The sequence below is a fragment of the Staurois parvus genome, unplaced genomic scaffold (assembly GCF_062004578.1).
Source record: "Staurois parvus isolate SC_StPar_1 unplaced genomic scaffold, SC_StPar_1.0 ptg001578l, whole genome shotgun sequence".
Taxonomy (NCBI): Eukaryota; Metazoa; Chordata; class Amphibia; order Anura; family Ranidae; genus Staurois; species Staurois parvus.
This window is the reverse complement of record NW_028319374.1, coordinates 238,358-260,067: the sequence shown is the minus strand read 5'-3', so window position 1 is coordinate 260,067 and position 21,710 is coordinate 238,358. Positions and strand designations below refer to the sequence as shown.

At 47.7% G+C, this 21,710-nt stretch overlaps 1 protein-coding gene across 3 annotated transcripts in view; it reads left to right on the top strand.

Moving 5' to 3' along the window:
• Positions 1 to 21,710, top strand: part of PDE2A (phosphodiesterase 2A) — a 684,164-nt gene that overhangs the window by 457,033 nt on the left and 205,421 nt on the right. For all 3 annotated transcript variants that reach the window (XM_089662877.1, XM_089662878.1, XM_089662879.1), the window contains one exon: positions 6,814 to 6,903. In XM_089662877.1, the coding sequence (XP_089519003.1) occupies positions 6,814 to 6,903 (90 nt within the window). The remainder of the gene's footprint in view (positions 1 to 6,813; positions 6,904 to 21,710) is intronic.

Sequence of the window (21,710 nt, the reverse complement as noted above, 5' to 3'; positions counted from 1 at the left end):
GGGAGCGGAGATTGAGATGAGGAGGGGGACAGGGGAGCAGAGAATGAGATGAGGAGGGGGGACAGGGGAGCAGAGAATGAGATGAGGAGGGGGGACAGGGGAGCGGAGAATGAGATGGGGAGGGGCAGGGCCCTTGCCGCCTAGGAAGTACTGCCACCTAGGGGCACGTGGGCGCAGCACAGGCCGTCACTCTGTGTGTATTTTTTACATTTTTTTTTGAGAGGGGGGAAGCAAGTAGCTGGTCTTGCCTAGGGCACAAAAGATTGAGATGGGGAGGGGGGAGCTGAGATCAAGATGGGGAGGGGGGGAGCAGAGATTGAGATGGGGAGGGGGGATGAGAGGAGCGGATATCAAGATGAGGAGGGGGGGGGGTGGGAGGAATGGATATCAAGATGGGGTGGAGAGATGGGGGGGAGTGGAGATCAAGATAGGGAGGGGAGATGGGGGGAGTGGAGATTGAGATGGGGAGGGGGGATGGGGGGAGCTGAGATCAAGATGGGGAGGGGAAATGAGGAGAGTGAAGATTGAGATGGGGAGGGGGACGGGGGGAGAGCAGAGATTGAGATGGGGGGGTGGAGGGAGAGTAGAGATCATGATGGGGAGGGGGGATGGAGAGAGTTGGGGGGGGAAGGGGCAGAAGAAGGGATCAATATTATTACAGTGTCTCAACCTCACCTTGCCTAGACATTTTCCAGCTCGCAGGACAACAATCTAAGTGCCATCATAGGGAACAATAGGAGTGCCCTGTATTCAGCTCCCCCCCCCCCCACAGTTTGGGGTCCTTCAGACCCCTCTAGGGTGCAGTGAGAAGAGGGCGGTAGGATGAGAGTGAAGGGGCCGAGGGGGGGGAGATAATGGAGTGAGCGTTGGTCGGTGGGGGGCGCGGAGATGAAGCGTCACATTCCTCCAGATATGGAGCCGCTGAGATACGGCGGAGGAGAGAATGCTGGAAGGAAATTGGATTTGTATCTCGGCGGCGGCGGTGAGCGCGGCGGAGTCGTCACGGCGATGTCTGTTCAGTACAGATAGGATACAAAGCAGAAGTGATCCATGGCGGGTATTATGTGAGTCCCGGGACGGCTCCGTCATCCTCATAACTTCCACATTTATATATCCAGGAAATCAGGAATCCCATCAATATATATAGAGGGGGAGGGGGAGGACAGCCGCCTTCATTCCACTACAAGTACCGGAATCCACCCACTGACACCAAGTACCAGAATCCAACCACTGACACCAAGTACCAAAATCCACCCACTGACACCAAGTACCAAAATCCATCCACTGACACCAAGTACCAAAATCCATCCACTGACACCAAGTACCAAAATCCATCCACTGACACCAAGTACCAAAATCCACCCACTGACACCAAGTACCAGAATCCAACCACTGACACCAAGTACCAGAATCCATCCACTGACACCAAGTACCAGAATCCATCCACTGACACCAAGTACCAGAATCCAGCCACTGACACCAAGTACCAAAATCCACCCACTGACACCAAGTACCAGAATCCAGCCACTGACACCAAGTACTAGAATCCAACCACTGACACCAAGTACTGGAATCCACCCACTGACACCAAGTACCAGAATCCATCCACTGACACCAAGTACCAGAATCCATCCACTGACACCAAGTACCAGAATCCATCCACTGACACCAAGTACCAGAATCCATCCACTGACACCAAGTACCAGAATCCATCCACTGACACCAAGTACCAGAATCCAACCACTGACACCAAGTACCAGAATCCATCCACTGACACCAAGTACCAGAATCCATCCACTGACACCAAGTACCAGAATCCATCCACTGACACCAAGTACCAGAATCCAACCACTGACACCAAGTACCAGAATCCATCCACTGACACCAAGTACCAGAATCCATCCACTGACACCAAGTACCAGAATCCAGCCACTGACACCAAGTACCAAAATCCACCCACTGACACCAAGTACCAGAATCCAGCCACTGACACCAAGTACTAGAATCCAACCACTGACACCAAGTACTGGAATCCACCCACTGACACCAAGTACCAGAATCCATCCACTGACACCAAGTACCAGAATCCATCCACTGACACCAAGTACCAGAATCCATCCACTGACACCAAGTACCAGAATCCAACCACTGACACCAAGTACCAGAATCCAACCACTGACACCAAGTACCAAAATCGATCCACTGACACCAAGTGCCAAAATCCATCCACTGACACCAAGTACCAAAATCCATCCACTGACACCAAGTATCAGAGTCCATCCACTGACACCAAGTACCAGAATCCACCCACTGTCACCAAGTACTGGAATCCACCCACTGACACCAAGTACCAGAATCCATCCACTGACACCAAGTACTAGAATCCAACCACTGACACCAAGTACCAGAATCCAGCCACTGACACCAAGTACCAAAATCCACCCACTGACACCAAGTACCAAAATCCATCCACTGACACCAAGTACCAGAATCCATCCACTGACACCAAGTACTAGAATCCAACCACTGACACCAAGTACCAGAATCCTCCCACTGACACCAAGTACTAGAATCCAACCACTGACACCAAGTACCAGAATCCAGCCACTGACACCAAGTACCAGAATCCAACCACTGACACCAAGTACCAGAATCCATCCACTGACACCAAGTACCAAAATCCACCCACTGACACCAAGTACCAGAATCCACCCACTGACACCAAGTACCAAAATCCACCCACTGTCACCAAGTACCAGAATCCATCCACTGACACCAAGTACCAAAATCCACCCACTGACACCAAGTATCAGAATCCACCCACTGACACCAAGTACCAAAATCCACCCACTGACACCAAGTACCAGAATCCATCCACTGACACCAAGTACTAGAATCCAACCACTGACACCAAGTACCAGAATCCAACCACTGACACCAAGTACCAAAATCCACCCACTGACACCAAGTACCAGAATCCAGCCACTGACACCAAGTACCAAAATCCACCCACTGACACCAAGTACCAGAATCCAGCCACTGACACCAAGTACTAGAATCCAACCACTGACACCAAGTACTGGAATCCACCCACTGACACCAAGTACCAGAATCCATCCACTGACACCAAGTACCAGAATCCATCCACTGACACCAAGTACCAGAATCCATCCACTGACACCAAGTACCAGAATCCATCCACTGACACCAAGTACCAGAATCCAACCACTGACACCAAGTACCAGAATCCACCCACTGACACCAAGTACCAGAATCCAACCACTGACACCAAGTACCAGAATCCAACCACTGACACCAAGTACCAGAATCCAACCACTGACACCAAGTACCAAAATCGATCCACTGACACCAAGTGCCAAAATCCATCCACTGACACCAAGTACCAAAATCCATCCACTGACACCAAGTATCAGAGTCCATCCACTGACACCAAGTACCAGAATCCACCCACTGTCACCAAGTACTGGAATCCACCCACTGACACCAAGTACCAGAATCCATCCACTGACACCAAGTACTAGAATCCAACCACTGACACCAAGTACCAGAATCCAGCCACTGACACCAAGTACCAAAATCCACCCACTGACACCAAGTACCAAAATCCATCCACTGACACCAAGTACCAGAATCCATCCACTGACACCAAGTACTAGAATCCAACCACTGACACCAAGTACCAGAATCCACCCACTGACACCAAGTACCAGAATCCAACCACTGACACCAAGTACCAGAATCCATCCACTGACACCAAGTACCAAAATCCACCCACTGACACCAAGTACCAGAATCCACCCACTGACACCAAGTACCAAAATCCACCCACTGTCACCAAGTACCAGAATCCATCCACTGACACCAAGTACCAAAATCCACCCACTGACACCAAGTATCAGAATCCACCCACTGACACCAAGTACCGGAATCCACCCACTGACACCAAGTACCAAAATCCACCCACTGACACCAAGTACCAGAATCCATCCACTGACACCAAGTACTAGAATCCAACCACTGACACCAAGTACCAGAATCCAACCACTGACACCAAGTACCAAAATCCACCCACTGACACCAAGTACCAGAATCCATCCACTGACACCAAGTACTAGAATCCAGCCACTGACACCAAGTACTAGAATCCAACCACTGACACCAAGTACCAGAATCCCTCCACTGACACCAAGTACCAAAATCCATCCACTGACACCAAGTACCAGAATCCAACCACTGACACCAAGTACCAAAATCCATCCACTGACACCAAGTACCAAAATCCATCCACTGACACCAAGTATCAGAGTCCATCCACTGACACCAAGTACCAGAATCCACCCACTGTCACCAAGTACCGGAATCCATCCACTGACACCAAGTACCAGAATCCATCCACTGACACCAAGTACCAGAATCCATCCACTGACACCAAGTACCAGAATCCATCCACTGACACCAAGTACCAGAATCCAGCCACTGACACCAAGTACCAAAATCCACCCACTGACACCAAGTACCAGAATCCACCCACTGACACCAAGTATCATAATCCATCCACTGACACCAAGTACCAGAATCCACCCACTGACACCAAGTACCAAAATACACCCACTGACACCAAGTACCAGAATCCACCCACTGACACCAAGTACCAAACTCCACCCACTGACACCAAGTACCAAAATCCACCCACTGACACCAAGTACCAGAATCCACCCACTGACACCAAGTACCAGAATCCACCCACTGACACCAAGTACCAAACTCCACCCACTGACACCAAGTACCAAAATCCACCCACTGACACCAAGTACCAAACTCCACCCACTGACACCAAGTACCAAAATCCACCCACTGACACCAAGTACCAGAATCCACCCACTGACACCAAGTATCGGAATCCACCCACTGACACCAAGTACCGGAATCCACCCACTGACACCAAGTACCAGAATCCACCCACTGACACCAAGTACCAGAATCCACCCACTGACACCAAGTACCGGAATCCACCCACTGACACCAAGTACCTGAATCCACCCACTGACACCAAGTACCGGAATCCAACCACTGACACCAAGTACCAGAATCCACCCACTGACACCAAGTACCAGAATCCACCCACTGACACCAAGTACCGGAATCCAACCACTGACACCAAGTACCAAAATCCACCCATTGACACCAAGTATCGGAATCCACCCACTGACACCAAGTACCAGAATCCATCCACTGACACCAAGTACCAGAATCCATCCACTGACACCAAGTACCAGAATCCAACCACTGACACCAAGTACCGGAATCCATCCACTGACACCAAGTACCAGAATCCAACCACTGACACCAAGTACCAGAATCCAACCACTGACACCAAGTACCAGAATCCACCCACTGACACCAAGTACCAGAATCCCCCCACTGACACCAAGTACCAGAATCCAACCATTGACACCAAGTACCAGAATCCATCCACTGACACCAAGTATTGGAATCCATCCCCTGACACCAAGTACCAGAATCCAACCACTGACACCCAGTATCATAATCCATCCACTGACACCAAGTACCAGAATCCAGTCATTGACACCAAGTACCAGAATCCAACCACTGACACCAAGTATCATAATCCATCCACTGACACCAAGTACCAGAATCCAGTCATTGACACCAAGTACCGGAATCCAACCACTGACACCAAGTACCAGATTCCATCCACTGACACCAAGTACCAGAATCCCCCCACTGACACCAAGTACCAAAATCCAACCACTGACACCACATACCAGAATCCAACCACTGACACCAAGTATTATAATCCATCCACTGACACCAAGTACCAGAATCCATCCACTGATACCAAGTACCAGAATCCAACCACTGACACCAAGTATTATAATCCAACCACCGACACCAAGTACCGGAATCCAACCACTGATACCAAGTACTAGAATCCAACCACTGACACCAAGTACCAGAATCCAACCACTGACACCAAGTATTATAATCCATCCACTGACACCAAGTACCAAAATCCAACCACTGACACCAAGTACCAGAATCCATCCACTGACACCAAGTACCAGAATCCATCCACTGACACCAAGTACCGGAATCCAACCACTGACACCAAGTACCAGAATCCAACCACTGACACCAAGTATTATAATCCATCCACTGACACCAAGTACCAGAATCCAACCACTGACACCAAGTACCAAAATCCAAGCACTGACACCAAGTACCAGAATCCATCCACTGACACCAAGTACCAGAATCCATCCACTGACACCAAGTACCGGAATCCAACCACTGACACCAAGTACCAGAATCCAACCACTGACACCAAGTATTATAATCCATCCACTGACACCAAGTACCAGAATCCAACCACTGACACCAAGTACCAGAATCCAGCCACTGACACCAAGTACTAGAATCCAGCCACTGACACCAAGTACCAGAATCCATCCACTGACACCAAGTACCAGAATCCAGCCACTGACACCAAGTTATTCTACATGAGAAATCAGGCTTGCGAGGGGAGTGCCGGCTCTGTCATCAGGAGGTGGAGGAGCTCTGGTGAGGTCCACAGAGAGGGGGGTGGTGTCAGTGGCATGGGTGGCATGACTGCAGCCTGTTGTGAGTGGTGTCCCCCTCCCTCTCGGGGGGTGTCATACAATTGTTATAGATCATCTGAGTGATTTGGCTCCTGTGTGTGCGTTGAGCTGCGTCTCCCCCCCCCCCCCCCAGGCTGCGATTTTCAGTGACGTTGTCATTTCTCTCTTCCAGGACGCTCTGCTGACCCTCGGCTCTGTCATCGACCTCTCTCACCTCCGGACGGCCATCAAAGATGCCATCACCTCTGTCATGCCAAAAGTGGTAAGTGAGTGCCCACGGCCGATATCACCGGGGGGGGCACCAAATTCTGTGCTTTATAGAGTGTATAGATAAAAAAAATCACCCCCCCCCCTCCACTGCAAGGGTTAAATGCTTGTAGTCTGGGGGGGGGGGAGATGAAAAAACTGTAGCCCTTGCCTTCCTCCTTACCCCCGCTCCAGCCGGCTCCTGAGCTCTCTTCTTCCATTGGTGTCACTACATACAATGCAGGGCTATTAACCCTTCACTGCATGCAGTGGGGGGGGCATGAAACCACAGACATGATGGGAAATACAGCGCTGTGTGGCAGAGCTGTGTAAATCTCAGGACTGGATGGACAGAAATACAACTCCTGTGGCAGGTAAGAGCCTCCCATATACGGAACGTGTTTCATCTCTGCATTCAGTGGTGTGGCCCTCGGGGGGTCCAGCTTGAGTTGGTGTTGTGGTGAATGTTTCATTGGCCCTCAGCGGAGCGCTGGTAAATCTTTAATAAAATCACACGAATCAGAAACGTTTCCTATTCAAATGAGCGCGGCGTGAAGTGCGCTAAATTCAGCGGACGGTAAAGGAATCCCATTAATGTGCTCTAAATCTGAGCGCGAGAAGACGGGAAATCCGGCCAGATACAGAGCGTGACAACGGCGGTCCAGAGGAAGGAAAAAATACAGAACTTACAGAATGTCGGCTTCATCCGGGAATCACTAATGTATTCGGATCAGTTGTTGGGCGATCTATTCCTCTGCTAGCCTGTAGAAATTCATTTAAAGATGACATTTACTCTGCCCATATTTGTTATTTTATGTATATAGTTATATTTTATTGTAATTTTTCACTCCCTGATTTTTTTAATTGTTGTATTTTTATTTCTAATAAATCATATTTTTAGTTTTTATATATATATAAATGTTTGTGTGTGTGTATATATATATAGATATAGATATAGATATATATTTTTATGTACTATATTTTTATTTTTAATAAATTATATTTTTAGTTTTAATATTATATATATATATATATATATATAATTTTATTCCATTATATCTTATTATATAATTTAATTCCTTGCCCCTCCCTCCCCCATTCAATATTCTACTGAGGTTTTTAAGTAACGACCTTATCATTTTCGTGACATACTGTATATATATATATATATATATTTTTTTTTTTTTTTACTAAATTATATTTTTAGCTTTTATTTTTATTATATATATTTATTTAATTATATCTATATATTTATATTTTATTGTAATTTTTTACTCCCTGTTTTTTTTTAATTGTATTTTTATTTCTAATAAATCATATTTTTAGTTTTTTTATATATATATATATATATATATATATATATATATATATAAAAGTTTGTGTGTGTGTGTATATATATATATATATATATATATATATATATATATATAGATATATATTTTTATGTACTATATTTTTATTTTTAATAAATTATATTTTTAGTTTTAATATTATATATATATATATATATATATATAATTTTATTCCATTATATCTTATTATATAATTTAATTCCTTGCCCCTCCCTCCCCCATTCAATATTCTACTGAGGTTTTTAAGTAACGACCTTATCATTTTCGTGACATACTGCATATATATATATATATTTTTTTTTTTTTTTACTAAATTATATTTTTAGCTTTTATTTTTATTATATATATTTATTTAATTATATCTATATATTTATATTTTATTGTAATTTTTTACTCCCTGTTTTTTTTTAATCTTATTTTTATTTCTAATAAATCATATTTTTAGTTTTTATATATATATATATATATATATATATAAATGTTTGTGTGTGTGTATATATATATATATATAGATATAGATATATATATATACACTTTATGTATTATATTTTTATTTTTAATAAATTATATTTTTAGTTTTAATATTATATATATATATATTTATTTATTTATCGAGTTTATATAGCGCCAAAGGGTTTGCTCAGCGCTGTACAATAGAGGGGGACAATACATGAAACATTACAGTAACATCAAACAGTACACGAGGGGTAAGAGGACCCTACTCTTTCGAGCTTACAATCTAGGAGGGAGGGGGTAGAGGTACAGGAGGAAATGGCTGTGGGGGGATGGAGTGGTAGGAGGAGGGAAGGGCAGCGGCTGTTAGGTGAGGGTGGGGTAGGCTTCCCTGAAGAGGTGGGTTTTCAGGGAGCGCCTGAAGGTGAGGAGGGAAGGTGACAGTCCGATGGATTGGGGTAGTGAGTTCCAGAGGATGGGGGAGGACCTGGAGAAGTCTTGCAGTCGTGTGTGGGAGGAGGAGACCAGGGAGCAAGATAGAAGGAGGTCCTGTGAAGAGCGAAGGGTACGGGTAGGGTGGTACTTGGGAATCAGGTTGGTGAGGTAGTTAGGGGCAGTGTTGTGAATGGCTTTGTAGGTCAGAGTGAGTAGTTTGAATTTGATGCGTTGGGCGATAGGGAGCCAGTGGAGGGATAAGCAGAGGGGGGGTGGAGCCAGTGGAGGGATAGGCAGAGGGGGGTGGAGCCAGTGGAGGGAGAGGCAGAGGGGGGTGGCAGAGGTGGAGCGGCTGGTGAGGTGGATGAGTCTGGCAGCTGAGTTCAGGATGGTCTGAAGCGGGGAGAGCCTGCACTGGGGTAGGCCGGTGAGGAGGGAGTTGCAGTAGTCCAGGCGTGAGATAATCAGGGAGTGTACAAGTAGTTTAGTGGTGTCTGGGGTAAGGAAGGAGCGTATCTCGGAGATGTTGCGGAGGTGGAGCCTGCATGTGTTTGTGAGAGATTTGACATGAGGTTGAAAGGAGAGGTTAGAGTCCAGAATGACGCCAAGGACCTTGGCTTGCGGGGCGGGATTGATGGTGGTGTTGTTGGTAGTGATGGATAGAATGGGGGGGGGGGGGGGGGCACGGGCTGGGGGGAAGACGAGAAGCTCGGTTTTGGAGAGGTTGAGCTTGAGGAAATGGAGCGACATCCAGTCAGAGATGTCGTTTAGGAGGTGAGTGTATGTATATGTATATATTATATGTATATGTATAATTTTACTCCATTATATTTTATTATATAATTTAATTCCTTGCCCCTCCCTCCCCCATTCAATATTCTACTGAGGTTTTTAAGTAACGACCTTTTCATTTTCGTGACATACTGCATATATATATATTTTTTTTTTACTAAATTATATTTTTAGTTTTTATTTTTATTATATATATTTATTTAATTATATCTATATATTTATATTTTATTGTAATTTTTCACTCCCTGTTTTTTTTTAATTGTTGTATTTTTATTTCTAATAAATCATATTTTTAGTTTATATATATATATATATATATATAAAAGTTTATGTGTGTGTATATATATATATATTTTTTATGTATTATATTTTTAATAAATTATATTTTTAGTTTTAATATTATATATATAATTTTATTCCATTATATTTTATTATATAATTTAATTCCCTCCCTCCCCCATTCAATATTCTACTGAGGTTTTTAAGTAACGACCTTCTCATTTTCGTGACATACCTTTTATTACGCCCAGTTCATGCAGATCATGGCTGGTGGGGTGATGTATTTGTGTGCTAGCCTGTACCATACTGTAAACATGACATTTTGTAGAGGATGGAGCTGTTCTATTTGACTCCTCGGAGGGACCTCTTGAGGGGTAAAAGGTGACCTGGTGAGTCCCTGGTTCTGTTCAGTCCTGCGAATGCAGTTGCAGGCAAATAACACCCTCAGTTGAGTGGTGGTCAGGCCCACCCCTCACCGCCTTTGAGGGGCTCCTTGAACATGACTGCCCGCTTCACTCTGTCCATCTTGGAGCCCCAGATGAAGTAAAACAGGGCCTTGAAGGTGTTGACCCATGGGGGGCCAGGCCTGGGAGAGGTTCTGCAACACAGGGAGAATCTCGCTGCAGAGTACCAGCGTCTTCCCCTCGATGGTAAGTTCTCAGAGGCTCCAAAGTCCGAATATTTGCTCCCAAGACTTCAGGGCTGCACCCTCAGCTCTACACCAGACTCCCAAAATTTTGATGAAGCCCTTTTGAAGCTGGAAGGGATGGATGCAGAAGAAGGCAGGAACAACTTTTCGAAGAGCATCATTTCTGACTTCCCGCAGTTGACATTTGCCCCCGAAGCTTGGCCAAAGTCCTCGCAGGTCTGGACCAGCAAATGGATGGAATGCTGGTCAGCACAGAACGCCATGACGTCGTCCATGTAGAGTGAGCACTTCACTTCTCTGCTGTCTGGTCTCGGTGCTTTGATCCCTCTGATCTCCGGATTCCGTCTGGATTCCGAGGTAAAGAGAGGGCAGCCTTGTCTGACCCCAAAGAAGGCCCGGGAAAGGGGTCCATTTTCCAGCCATTTACCAGAACCACCAGAACCTCTACCCTGATCCCCTGGGATGCAAGGCTCCTGACAGGGACAAAGGTTTCCACATGGTCCACCTAGCCAAAAGGCCTGGCGGACCCCTTTCCGTGTGGCTAGCCAAAGACGACCATCAAGTACTAAGTCACGGGGCTCTTCCGAAAAGAGACCCTCCCCCAGGGACAGGGGAAGAAGGAACCTGCTGGCCACACATCCTCCCCCTAGATTTCAGGGCAGGCCTGAGGACCACACCCAGTGATGTCATCACTGGGTCCCTGTGCTGCTCTATGCAGATCATGGCTGGTGGGAAGGGTTGTACTCCTCTCAAGATCCCTCAGTTCTGATGCAAGTAGAGGGAGGGGTTATGCCTTGATGGGCAGGTATCTGTTTGGAGGAGTGGGCATTCCTAGGCAGACTGTATTTGCATCGTAACGCCCACATGTGACGCCGGGAGTCCAACTGCAATCCAGCGAATGAAAGGGGCGGACCAGAGACAGTCAGGCTGGGGAGGAAGGGGGTAGATGATGCGAGACGTCCTCCAGCCAGTTGATGAACAGAAACTGCTTGCCTTCAGACTGTCTCTTTCTGATTGAAGCTTCTTACAGACAGGCTGGTAGAAAGAGAGATGGGGAGGAGTCAAAGCTCTCAATGGGGAGGAGCCACTACGCTGATTCTGTAAGTGCAGCATGAGCTATGAAGCAACGACAGTCTTTTTTCAGCAATGCAGACAAGTAGGATCCGGCAAAACATGTGAATGGTAGCTAAGAGCGCCACCTGCTGGTTGTAAACAACAGTCTTTTTTCAGCAGTGCAGACAAGTAGGATCTGGAAAAACACATGAATAGTAGCTAAGAGCGCCACATGCTGGTTGTAAACAACAGTCTTTTTTCAGCAATGCAGACAAGTAGGATCTGAAAAAACACGTGAATAGTAGCTGAGAGCGCCACCTGCTGGTTGTAAACAACAGCCTTTTTTCAGCAATGCAGCCAAGTAGGATTCGGCAAAACATGTGAAGGTAGCTGAGAGCGCCACCTGCTGGTTGTAAACAACAACCTTTTTTCAGCAATGCAGACAAGTAGGATCTGGGAAAACATGAGCGGTAGCTCAGAGCTCCACCTGCTTGTTGTAAACAACAGTTCTTTTTTCAGCAATGCAGCCAAGTGGGATCTGGAAAAAAACATGGAAACGGTTGCTGAGAGCGCCACCTACTGGTTGTAAACAGTTCTTTTTTCAGTAATGCAGACAAGTAGGATTTGGCAAAACATTTGAACGGTAGCTCAGAGCTCCACCTGCTGGTTGCAAACAACAGTCTTTTTTCAGCAATGCAGCTGAGTGGGATCTGGAAAAAACATGTGAACGGTAGCTGAGAGCGCCACCTACTGGTTGTAAACAACAGCCTTTTTTCAGCAATGCAGACAAGTAGGATCTGGAAAACCATGTGAACGGTAGCTGAGAGCGCCACCTACTGGTTGTAAACAACAGCCTTTTTTTCAGCAGTGCAGACAAGTAAGATCTGGAAAACCATGTGAACGGTAGCTGAGAACGCCACATGCTGGTTGTAAACAAGTCTTTTTTCAGCAATGCAGACAAGTAGAATCTGGAAAAACATGTGAATGGTAGCTGAGAACACCACCTGCTGGTTGTAAACAAGAGTTCTTTTTTTAGCAATGGAGACAAGTAGGATCCGGCAAAACATGCGAAATGTAGCTGAGAGCGCCACCTGCTGGGTATGCAAGATATCCCTATGTTATATAGGTAGCAAACCTCGAAACAAATTCAATTTTTTTTTTAGTCCTCTACATAAAAAAAGAAAATATCAAATCCGACTCCATCGCTGGTATAGAAGGGAGACAGGTCCTCTTCTGTGCCGTCAGCCCTGACAGCCAGCCACGGGTATTGGGAACCAGTGCAGAGCGCGCTTCAACCTTTTCAAAGGTCAGACACCGCCGAGGGGCCGGTAGATGTCACGCGGCAGAAGGGGGGGCGAGAGTCGGTGAGATCTGCGGGTCAAGGCTCACTGCGTCCATCGATATTCCAGCATCCTGAAACCGCCACCACGAGGGAGTTCTTAAAGGGTTAGTCCACCCCAAAGCCGATGCTTCCTCTTCTCCGGCATCCTGAAACCGCCACCACGAGGGAGTTCTTAAAGGGTTAGTCCACCCAAAGCCGATGCTTCCTCTTCTCCGGCATCCTGAAACCGCCACCACGAGGGAGTTCTTAAAGGGTTAGTCCACCCAAAGCCGATGGTTCCTCCTCTCCGGCATCCTGAAACCGCCACCACGAGGGAGTTCTTAAAGGGTTAGTCCACCCAAAGCCGATGGTTCCTCTTCTCCGGCATCCTGAAACCACCAGTTCAGGAGTTCTTAAAGGGTTAGTCCACCCCAAAGCCCATGCTTCCTCTTCTCCGGCATCCTGAAACCGCCACCACGAGGGAGTTCTTAAAGGGTTAGTCCACCCCAAAGCCGATGCTTCCTCTTCTCCGGCATCCTGAAACCGCCACCACGAGGGAGTTCTTAAAGGGTTAGTCCACCCAAAGCCGATGCTTCCTCTTCTCCGGCATCCTGAAACCGCCACCACGAGGGAGTTCTTAAAGGGTTAGTCCACCCAAAGCCGATGGTTCCTCCTCTCCGGCATCCTGAAACCGCCACCACGAGGGAGTTCTTAAAGGGTTAGTCCACCCAAAGCCGATGGTTCCTCTTCTCCGGCATCCTGAAACCACCAGTTCAGGAGTTCTTAAAGGGTTAGTCCACCCCAAAGCCCATGCTTCCTCTTCTCCGGCATCCTGAAACCGCCACCACGAGAGAGTTCTTAAAGGGTTAGTCCACCCCAAAGCCTATGCTTCCTCTTGTCCGGCATCCTGAAACCGCCACCACGAGGGAGTTCTTAAAGGGTTAGTCCACCCAAAGCCGATGGTTCCTCCTCTCCGGCATCCTGAAACCGCCACCACGAGAGAGTTCTTAAAGGGTTAGTCCACCCAAAGCCGATGCTTCCTCTTCTCCGGCATCCTGAAACCGCCACCACAAGGGAGTTCTTAAAGGGTTAGTCCACCCAAAGCCGATGGTTCCTCCTCTCCGGCATCCTGAAACCACCACCACGAGGGAGTTCTTAAAGGGTTAGTTCACCCCAAAGCCGATGCTTCCTCTTCTTGTGGGTGCCACCGGGGCGATGTTCCCTGCTAACCGAAACCTACGGTAGATCTTTTTCTGATGTGCATGGGGTAGTAAAATCGGGAGATCGATTTGCGGTTTTGCCGCCCCCGCCTAAGGCAGGTTGGGAACACGTGCAAAGAAGCGCGCTGCCCCTGATCGCCATTCATGATTACCGCGCATCTGCTAGCGCGTGCATTTTCACACTCTCCATGCGCACGGCGTCCTTTTCCATGTTCCTTGGGGCTGCGCTACACGCATGAAAAGGCGCAGAAATGCACGTGCGCACAGGAGCGTGCACGAGTGTGCAAAGCGCAGCAAGAAAAAGCTGCAGGGGCTTCTTTGACACAATTGTTGCACGTAGGGCTGCCCTGAGACGCGCGTGCGCAAAACGCGTAGGAAGCATGGCGCCGTTTTTTCGCACATTCCCGATATTAAGGTGTGAGTGCAGCCCAAGGGTTGCGGTGTGCCGCGCCAACGAAACTCCGCCCACGCAGAAACAACGGAACGACTATATGTAGCAAAAACTTGCTTCCCGTCCGCCCTAGAGCAGAAGTACCGCGACACGGCGGCACGGGTGTGCAATATCATGGATATATGTGATTTTGCAGTCCCGGGTTGGGAGCGCGCCATTCGCGGCCTCAGCTGTCAATCACTGGGTCCCGGCCGATTACCGGCTGATTACCGAGCATCTCCGATTGGTGGGGGAGCTGTTTGTAAACAATACAGTTCTCTCCCCTGTCTGCTCCTGCACGCTGCTTTGTATGGCTCTGCATAGCAGCATGCGCACAGTGAAGCTCACACACAGCACACAGTTAACCCTTTGATCGCCCCTCATGTTAACCCCTTTCTGCCCAGTTCCATTAGTACAGCGTCAGTGCTTTTTATTAGCACTGATCACTAAATTGGTGTCACTGGGAATGTCAGTGATACCAAGTCAGTCCCCTCCCCCCAGTGTCAGAATTCCCGCCGCAGTCCCGCTATAAGTCACTGATCGCCGCCATAACTAGTACAAATAAAAAAAATAAAATTCCATTATCTATACCGCCATTTGTAGACGCTATAACTTTCACGTAAACCAATTAATTTACAAGTATCAGGATTTTTTTTTTTAGCGAAGACACGGAGCGGGATACATTTTGGGTGAAATTTATGACGAAATTCGATTTATAAAAAAAAAAATTTACTGGACATGTTTGATAGCAAAAAGTCAAAAATATTTTTGTTTTTTTTTTTCCAAAATTTTAAAACCTCACAGGCGATCAATTACCATCGAAAGAAAGCTGTATTCGTGGGGAAAAAAAGGACACAAATTTCATCTGGGTGCGGTGTTGCATGACCGCGCAGTTGTCAGTTAAAGTAACGCAGCGCCGTAATGCAAAAAAAAATGGCCTGGTCAGGAAGGGGGGAAAATCTGCAGAAGGGCGAGATGAAAGCAGTGTTATTGGCCACACCCACTTCCTTTTTTTTTTTTTTTTTTATTCCGATGGATGTATGATTCAAACAAAATGATCGAATCTTCAAACAATAACTTCCAAACAGCTTCGATCTGACCAAGTGGACCGGCCAGGGTGGGATATTATCAATCATTTCTCTCGTAGGTTCGTGGAGTATTTTCTTTTGGAATCGAATGTTCTTGGCATATTTTCAAGAACTCTCTCGTGGTGGCGGTTTCAGGATGCCGGAGAAGAGGAAGCATAGGCTTTGGGGTGGACTAACCCTTTAAGAACTCCTGAACTGGTGGTTTCAGGATGCCGGAGAAGAGGAACCATCGGCTTTGGGTGGACTAACCCTTTAAGAACTCCCTCGTGGTGGTGGTTTCAGGATGCCGGAGAAGAGGAAGCATCGGCTTTGGGTGGACTAACCCTTTAAGAACTCCCTCGTGGTGGCGGTTTCAGGATGCCGGAATATCGATGGACGCGGTGAGCCTTGACCCGCAGATCTCACCGACTCTCGCCCCCCCTTCTGCCGCGTGACATCTACCGGCCCCTCGGCGGTGTCTGACCTTTGAAAAGGTTGAAGCGCGCTCTGCACTGGTTCCCAATACCCGTGGCTGGCTGTCAGGGCTGACGGCACAGAAGAGGACCTGTCTCCCTTCTATACCAGCGATGGAGTCGGGTTTTATATTTTCTTTTTTTATGTAGAGGACTAAAAAAAAAATTGAATTTGAGGACAGAACTCCTCCTACAGATCCTGCCTCTCTGTGCAGCCGCAGCACCCCCTTGTCTCCACTTCTCTTGGTCTCAGCAGTCTGGCAGCAGGGAGGAGGACAGAACTCCTCCTACAGATCCTGCACCTCTCTGTGCAGCTGCAGCAACCCCTTGTCTCCACTTCTCTTGGTCTCAGCAGTCTGGCAGCAGGGAGGAGGACAGAACTCCTCCTACAGATCCTGCCTCTCTGTGCAGCCGCAGCACCCCCTTGTCTCCACTTCTCTTGGTCTCAGCAGTCTGGCAGCAGGGAGGAGGACAGAACTCCTCCTACAGATCCTGCCTCTCTGTGCAGCCGCAGCACCCCCTTGTCTCCACTTCTCTTGGTCTCAGCAGTCTGGCAGCAGGGAGGAGGACTGAACTCCTCCTACAGATCCTGCCTCTCTGTGCAGCCGCAGCACCCCCTTGTCTCCACTTCTCTTGGTCTCAGCAGTCTGGCAGCAGGGAGGAGGACAGAACTCCTCCTACAGATCCTGCCTCTCTGTACAGCTACCCCACCCCATTTTTTTTTTGTTCGAATTTTAATATTTTATTTATTTATTTTTAGATTTTTTTTTGTTAGAATTTTAATATTTTATTTATTTATTTTTACAATTTTTTTTTTAGAATTTTAACATTTTTATTTAGTTATTTTAGAATTTAATTTTTTTTTTTAAATTTTTTAGAATTTGATTTTTTATTTATTTATTGATTGATATATATATATATATATTCATTTTTTTTATACTGCCCTGTTGGGGGGGGGGGGTGTTCTGATGAAATATCAGGGTCTAAACAGACCCCCTGATGTGACAGGGAAAGACTGAAGACACGGATATATCAGTCCCTTCCTCTGCACCGGACCAGGGGCGGACTGACCATTCGAGCACTCAGGCACTGCCCGAAGGCCCGGGGACAGTAGGGGGCCCCATGAAATGCCCCTGGTACCTTTTATAGGCTTTTTTGTGTGTGTTTTGAGTTTGGGCAAGGACAAAGGGGCCCCATGATCCCATATTGCCCAGGGGCCCCATGAATTGTCAGTCCACCCCTGCACCGGACAGTGAACAAAAAATGAAGGGCCCCCCCGATCTCCAAAACAATCCCCCTGTGTGCCACGACAGTCGGCGGGAGAGGAGGGAAGCCAACAGTACTGCAGGTGATGGGGGGAGGGGGCACACTGAGGGGCCCAACAGCAGCTGGAAGGGGGGTGCAGATTCTATAACCAATCCCTCTGCAGCACAGCTAGAGGGAGAAAGAGGAGGAGAAGCCGGAAGAACTGCAGGAGGAGCCACAAGAGTCACAAGTGTCAGCACTAAAGCGGTACCTGCTCGGCAGGTGCCCGGGCCCCCCTTTTGAACTGATGGGGTCCAGGCCCAGTACAGGAGGGCCGGCTCTACTGAATTATCAGTGGCCATGATTTCGGGACTAGTGAGGTGGTGATCAAGAACACTGTTAGGGGTATATTGGATGCCCGAGGAACTCTGTAGATCCACAAAAATAGCAACTGTCCCTTTAAGGGGTCTAAAGTCCCCTTGATGTACCTCCTCAGACCCCAGATGAATCCTTCGTCGTCACCCAGCTGCACCGAGGGCATCCCTGGGCAAGGGATTCCAAGATCTAGCAATGAAGTAGCCCCGATGAGGACTACTAGTTGGGTCTTGCACCTGACCACCCTCTCCCGATATCCAGCCCAGGGGGTGTAGGAGTACTCCCACTGAACTGTCCTGTCAGCTTGGTGGGTTGGTGGATGCCTTCAGGCCTTTCTCTGGGCTGGCTCCTTCCATGAAGCTTAGGATGTCCTCCCTAGGAGACTTTGGACAGTGGAGATCCTCACTTCCAGTGACCTGCCTGTAGGTAGGCTCCACACTCCAGCCTTCTCTCAGTCCATCTTCCACCCAACTCCCCTACTGCACAGGCTGTGTCACATTTAAGGGTTGTCCTTGGTCACCATGCCTGGTCTCCAGCCTGGGGATTGGTCAAGTTCCCGTAAACGTGCAAATTTGGGCCTCCTCTGCCCCTCCAAGTTTTTGGAAGGGAGGAGAGCTCCTGAAACCCTGACCTATAGAGCCTCCCAGCCTGTCCTGAGGTAACCTCTCTACCTCACTCCCTGATTCATCCCACCATGCCCGGTCTCCGGCCTGGGGATTGGTCAAGTTCCCGTAAACATGCAAATCTGGGCCTCCTCCCCTCCTCTGCCCCTTCAAGTTTCTGGAAGGGTGGAGAGCTCCAGAAACCCTGACCTATAGAGCCTCCCAGCCTGTCCTGAGTTGACCTCTCTACCGCACTCCCTGATTCATCCCAGGCTTCTAGCAAGCCTCTAACCATCCAACCCGTTTTATTCAACAGCTGGACAGAAAGTCGTTAAATCGATAAAATAGATTTTTTTTTAATTAATGCTTTAAATATGCGATTTACATAAATTTTTACGAACGTAGAATGAATAATTAGATCGGCCTTTCTCAACCTTTTAAAGATGGAAGAACCCTTAAAATAATCAATAATGGGGGTTCCTTGAGACGGAGTGAGGTAGAGAGGTCACCCCAGGACGGGCTGGGAGACTCTACAGGTCGGGACTTCTAGAGCCCTCCCAACCCTTCTAGAAACTGGAGGAGCTTTATAGAAGATGGGCGGAGGAAGGATGGAAACCTAGATTTGTATGTTTAGGAGGCCAGACATGGTGGCTAAGCTCAACCCTTAAATGTGGCAGAGCCTGGGCAGAGGGAGTTGTTGTGTTCAGGCAGAAGATGGGCTGAAAGAAGGTACTGGAGAGTAGAGGCTGGGAGGGGGCCCCAGGGAGGGCGGACTTCCTACAGGCTGGTCCTAGATGGAAGGATCTCTACTGTACCACCATCTCCTAGGCAGGAAATCCCGTCAGCAGGGAAGGAGCCAACCCAACATAAATCCTGAAAGCAGCTACAACCCACCGTGCTGACAGGACAGGACAGTGTGAATACTCCTACACCCCCTGGGCCAGAGAAGGGAGAAGGCGGTCAGGTGCAAGACCCAACTAGTCCTCATCCGGGATGATTTAACTGCAGATCTTGGAATCCCTTGCCCAGGGATATCCTCAGGACAGCCGGGTGAAGAGGAAGGATTTGTCTGGGGTCTGAGGAGGTACAACAAAGGGGACATCAGCTCTCCTTAAAGAGACAGTTGCTACTTTTTGGTCCACATTTTTTGTGCAGTGTACAGTGTTTGCTGAGAAGTTTTCCTCAAAGTTTTACAGTTCCTTGGGCATCCCATAAACCCCTTGAACCCCTCGAACCCATCCACATTGTTCACCCCTGAAGAAAAACAACAAAACCAAGCTCAAGGACTCTTTTACTGACTAAGATGTGGAAAATGGACGTTGCCTGGCCGTGCAGAGCTTAGGGAGACCCATCAAATTCAGTGGCCCCTACGGGGCTACGTTAATATTACGTTAATATTATGGTCAGTGGGAAGAATTCTCTATACATTTGTGGTCATGGGGAAGGATTCCCCCTTACAGATAGCTTAAGAGATAATTGGTGTCAGTGGGAACTTACTTGAAAGTCACAAAGCACAATGAACCCCTAGCATCCTCTGGAGGAACCCTAGGCTTTCAAGGAACCCCTAGCATCCTCTGGAGGAACCCTAGGGTTTTAAGGAACCCCTATCATCCTCAGGAGGAACCCTAGGGTTTCAAGGAACCCCTGGCATCCTTTGGAGGAACCCTAGGGTTTCAAGGAACCACTAGTATCCTTTGGAGGAACCCTATGGTTTCAAGGAACCCCTAGTATCCTTTGGAGGAACCCTAGGGTTTCAAGGAACCACTAGTATCCTTTTCCTTTGGAGGAACACTAGGGTTTCCAGGAACCCCTAGTATTCTTTGGAGGAACCCTAGGCTTTCAAGGAACCCCTAGTATCCTTTGGAGGAACCCTAGGGTTTCAAGGAGCCTCTAGTATCCTTTGGAGGAACCCTAGGCTTTCAAGGAACTCCTAGCATCCTTTGGAGGAACCCTAGGGTTTCAAATAACCACTAGTATCCTTTGGAGGAACCGTAGGGTTTCAAGGATCCCCTAGTATACTTTGGAGGAACCCTAGGCTTTCAAGGAACCCCTAGCATCCTCTGGAGGAACCCTAGGGATTCAAGGAACCCCTAGTATCCTCTGGAGGAACCCTAGGGTTTCAAGGAACCCCTAGCATCCTTTGAAAGAAACCCTATGGTTTCAAGGAACCCCTAGTATCCTTTGGAGGAACCCTAGGGTTTCAAGGAACCACTAGTATCTTTTTCCTTTGGAGGAACCCTAGGGTTTCCAGGAACCCCTAGTATTCTTTGGAGGAATTCTAGGCTTTCAAGGAACCCCTAGTATCCTTTGGAGGAACCCTAGGGTTTCAAGGAACCTCTAGTATCCTTTGGAGGAACCCTAGGCTTTCAAGGAACCCCTAGCATCCTTTGGAGGAACCCTAGGGTTTCAAGGAACTCCTAGCATCCTTTGGAGGAACCCTAGGGTTTCAAAGAACCACTAGTATCCTTTGAAGGAACCGTAGGGTTTCAAGGATCCCCTAGTATACTTTGGAGGAACCGGAGGGTTTCAAGGATCCCCTAGTATTCTTTGGAGGAACCCTAGGGATTCAAGGAACCCCTAGTATCCTCTGGAGGAACCCTAGGGTTTCAAGGAACCCCTAGTATCCTTTGAAAGAAACCCTATGGTTTCAAGGAACCCCTAGTATCCTTTGGAGGAACCCTAGGGATTCAAGGAACCCCTAGCATCCTTTGGAGGAACCCTAGGGTTTCAAGGAACCCCTAGCATCCTTTGGAGGAACCCTAGGCTTTTAAGGAACCCCTAGCATCCTTTGGAGGAACCCTAGGCTTTTAAGTAACCCCTAGTATCCTTTGGAGGAACCCTAGGGTGTCAAGGAACCCTGGTTGAGAAAAGCTACATGATTATGGATTTTAAATTTTAATAACTCCTTAGTCAGTTTATTGTTGGTGTAGACCCGACCCCAATTTGTTCACAGCCCTGAAGAAACCCAAACGCGTTGACATTCCCTGGGGGATAGAAATACTTTTTTTTGTGGTTCTTCTGTCCTCCACCAAGATGGATTTCATAACCCGTAGCAAGTCTAGCTTCTCTTGCAACAT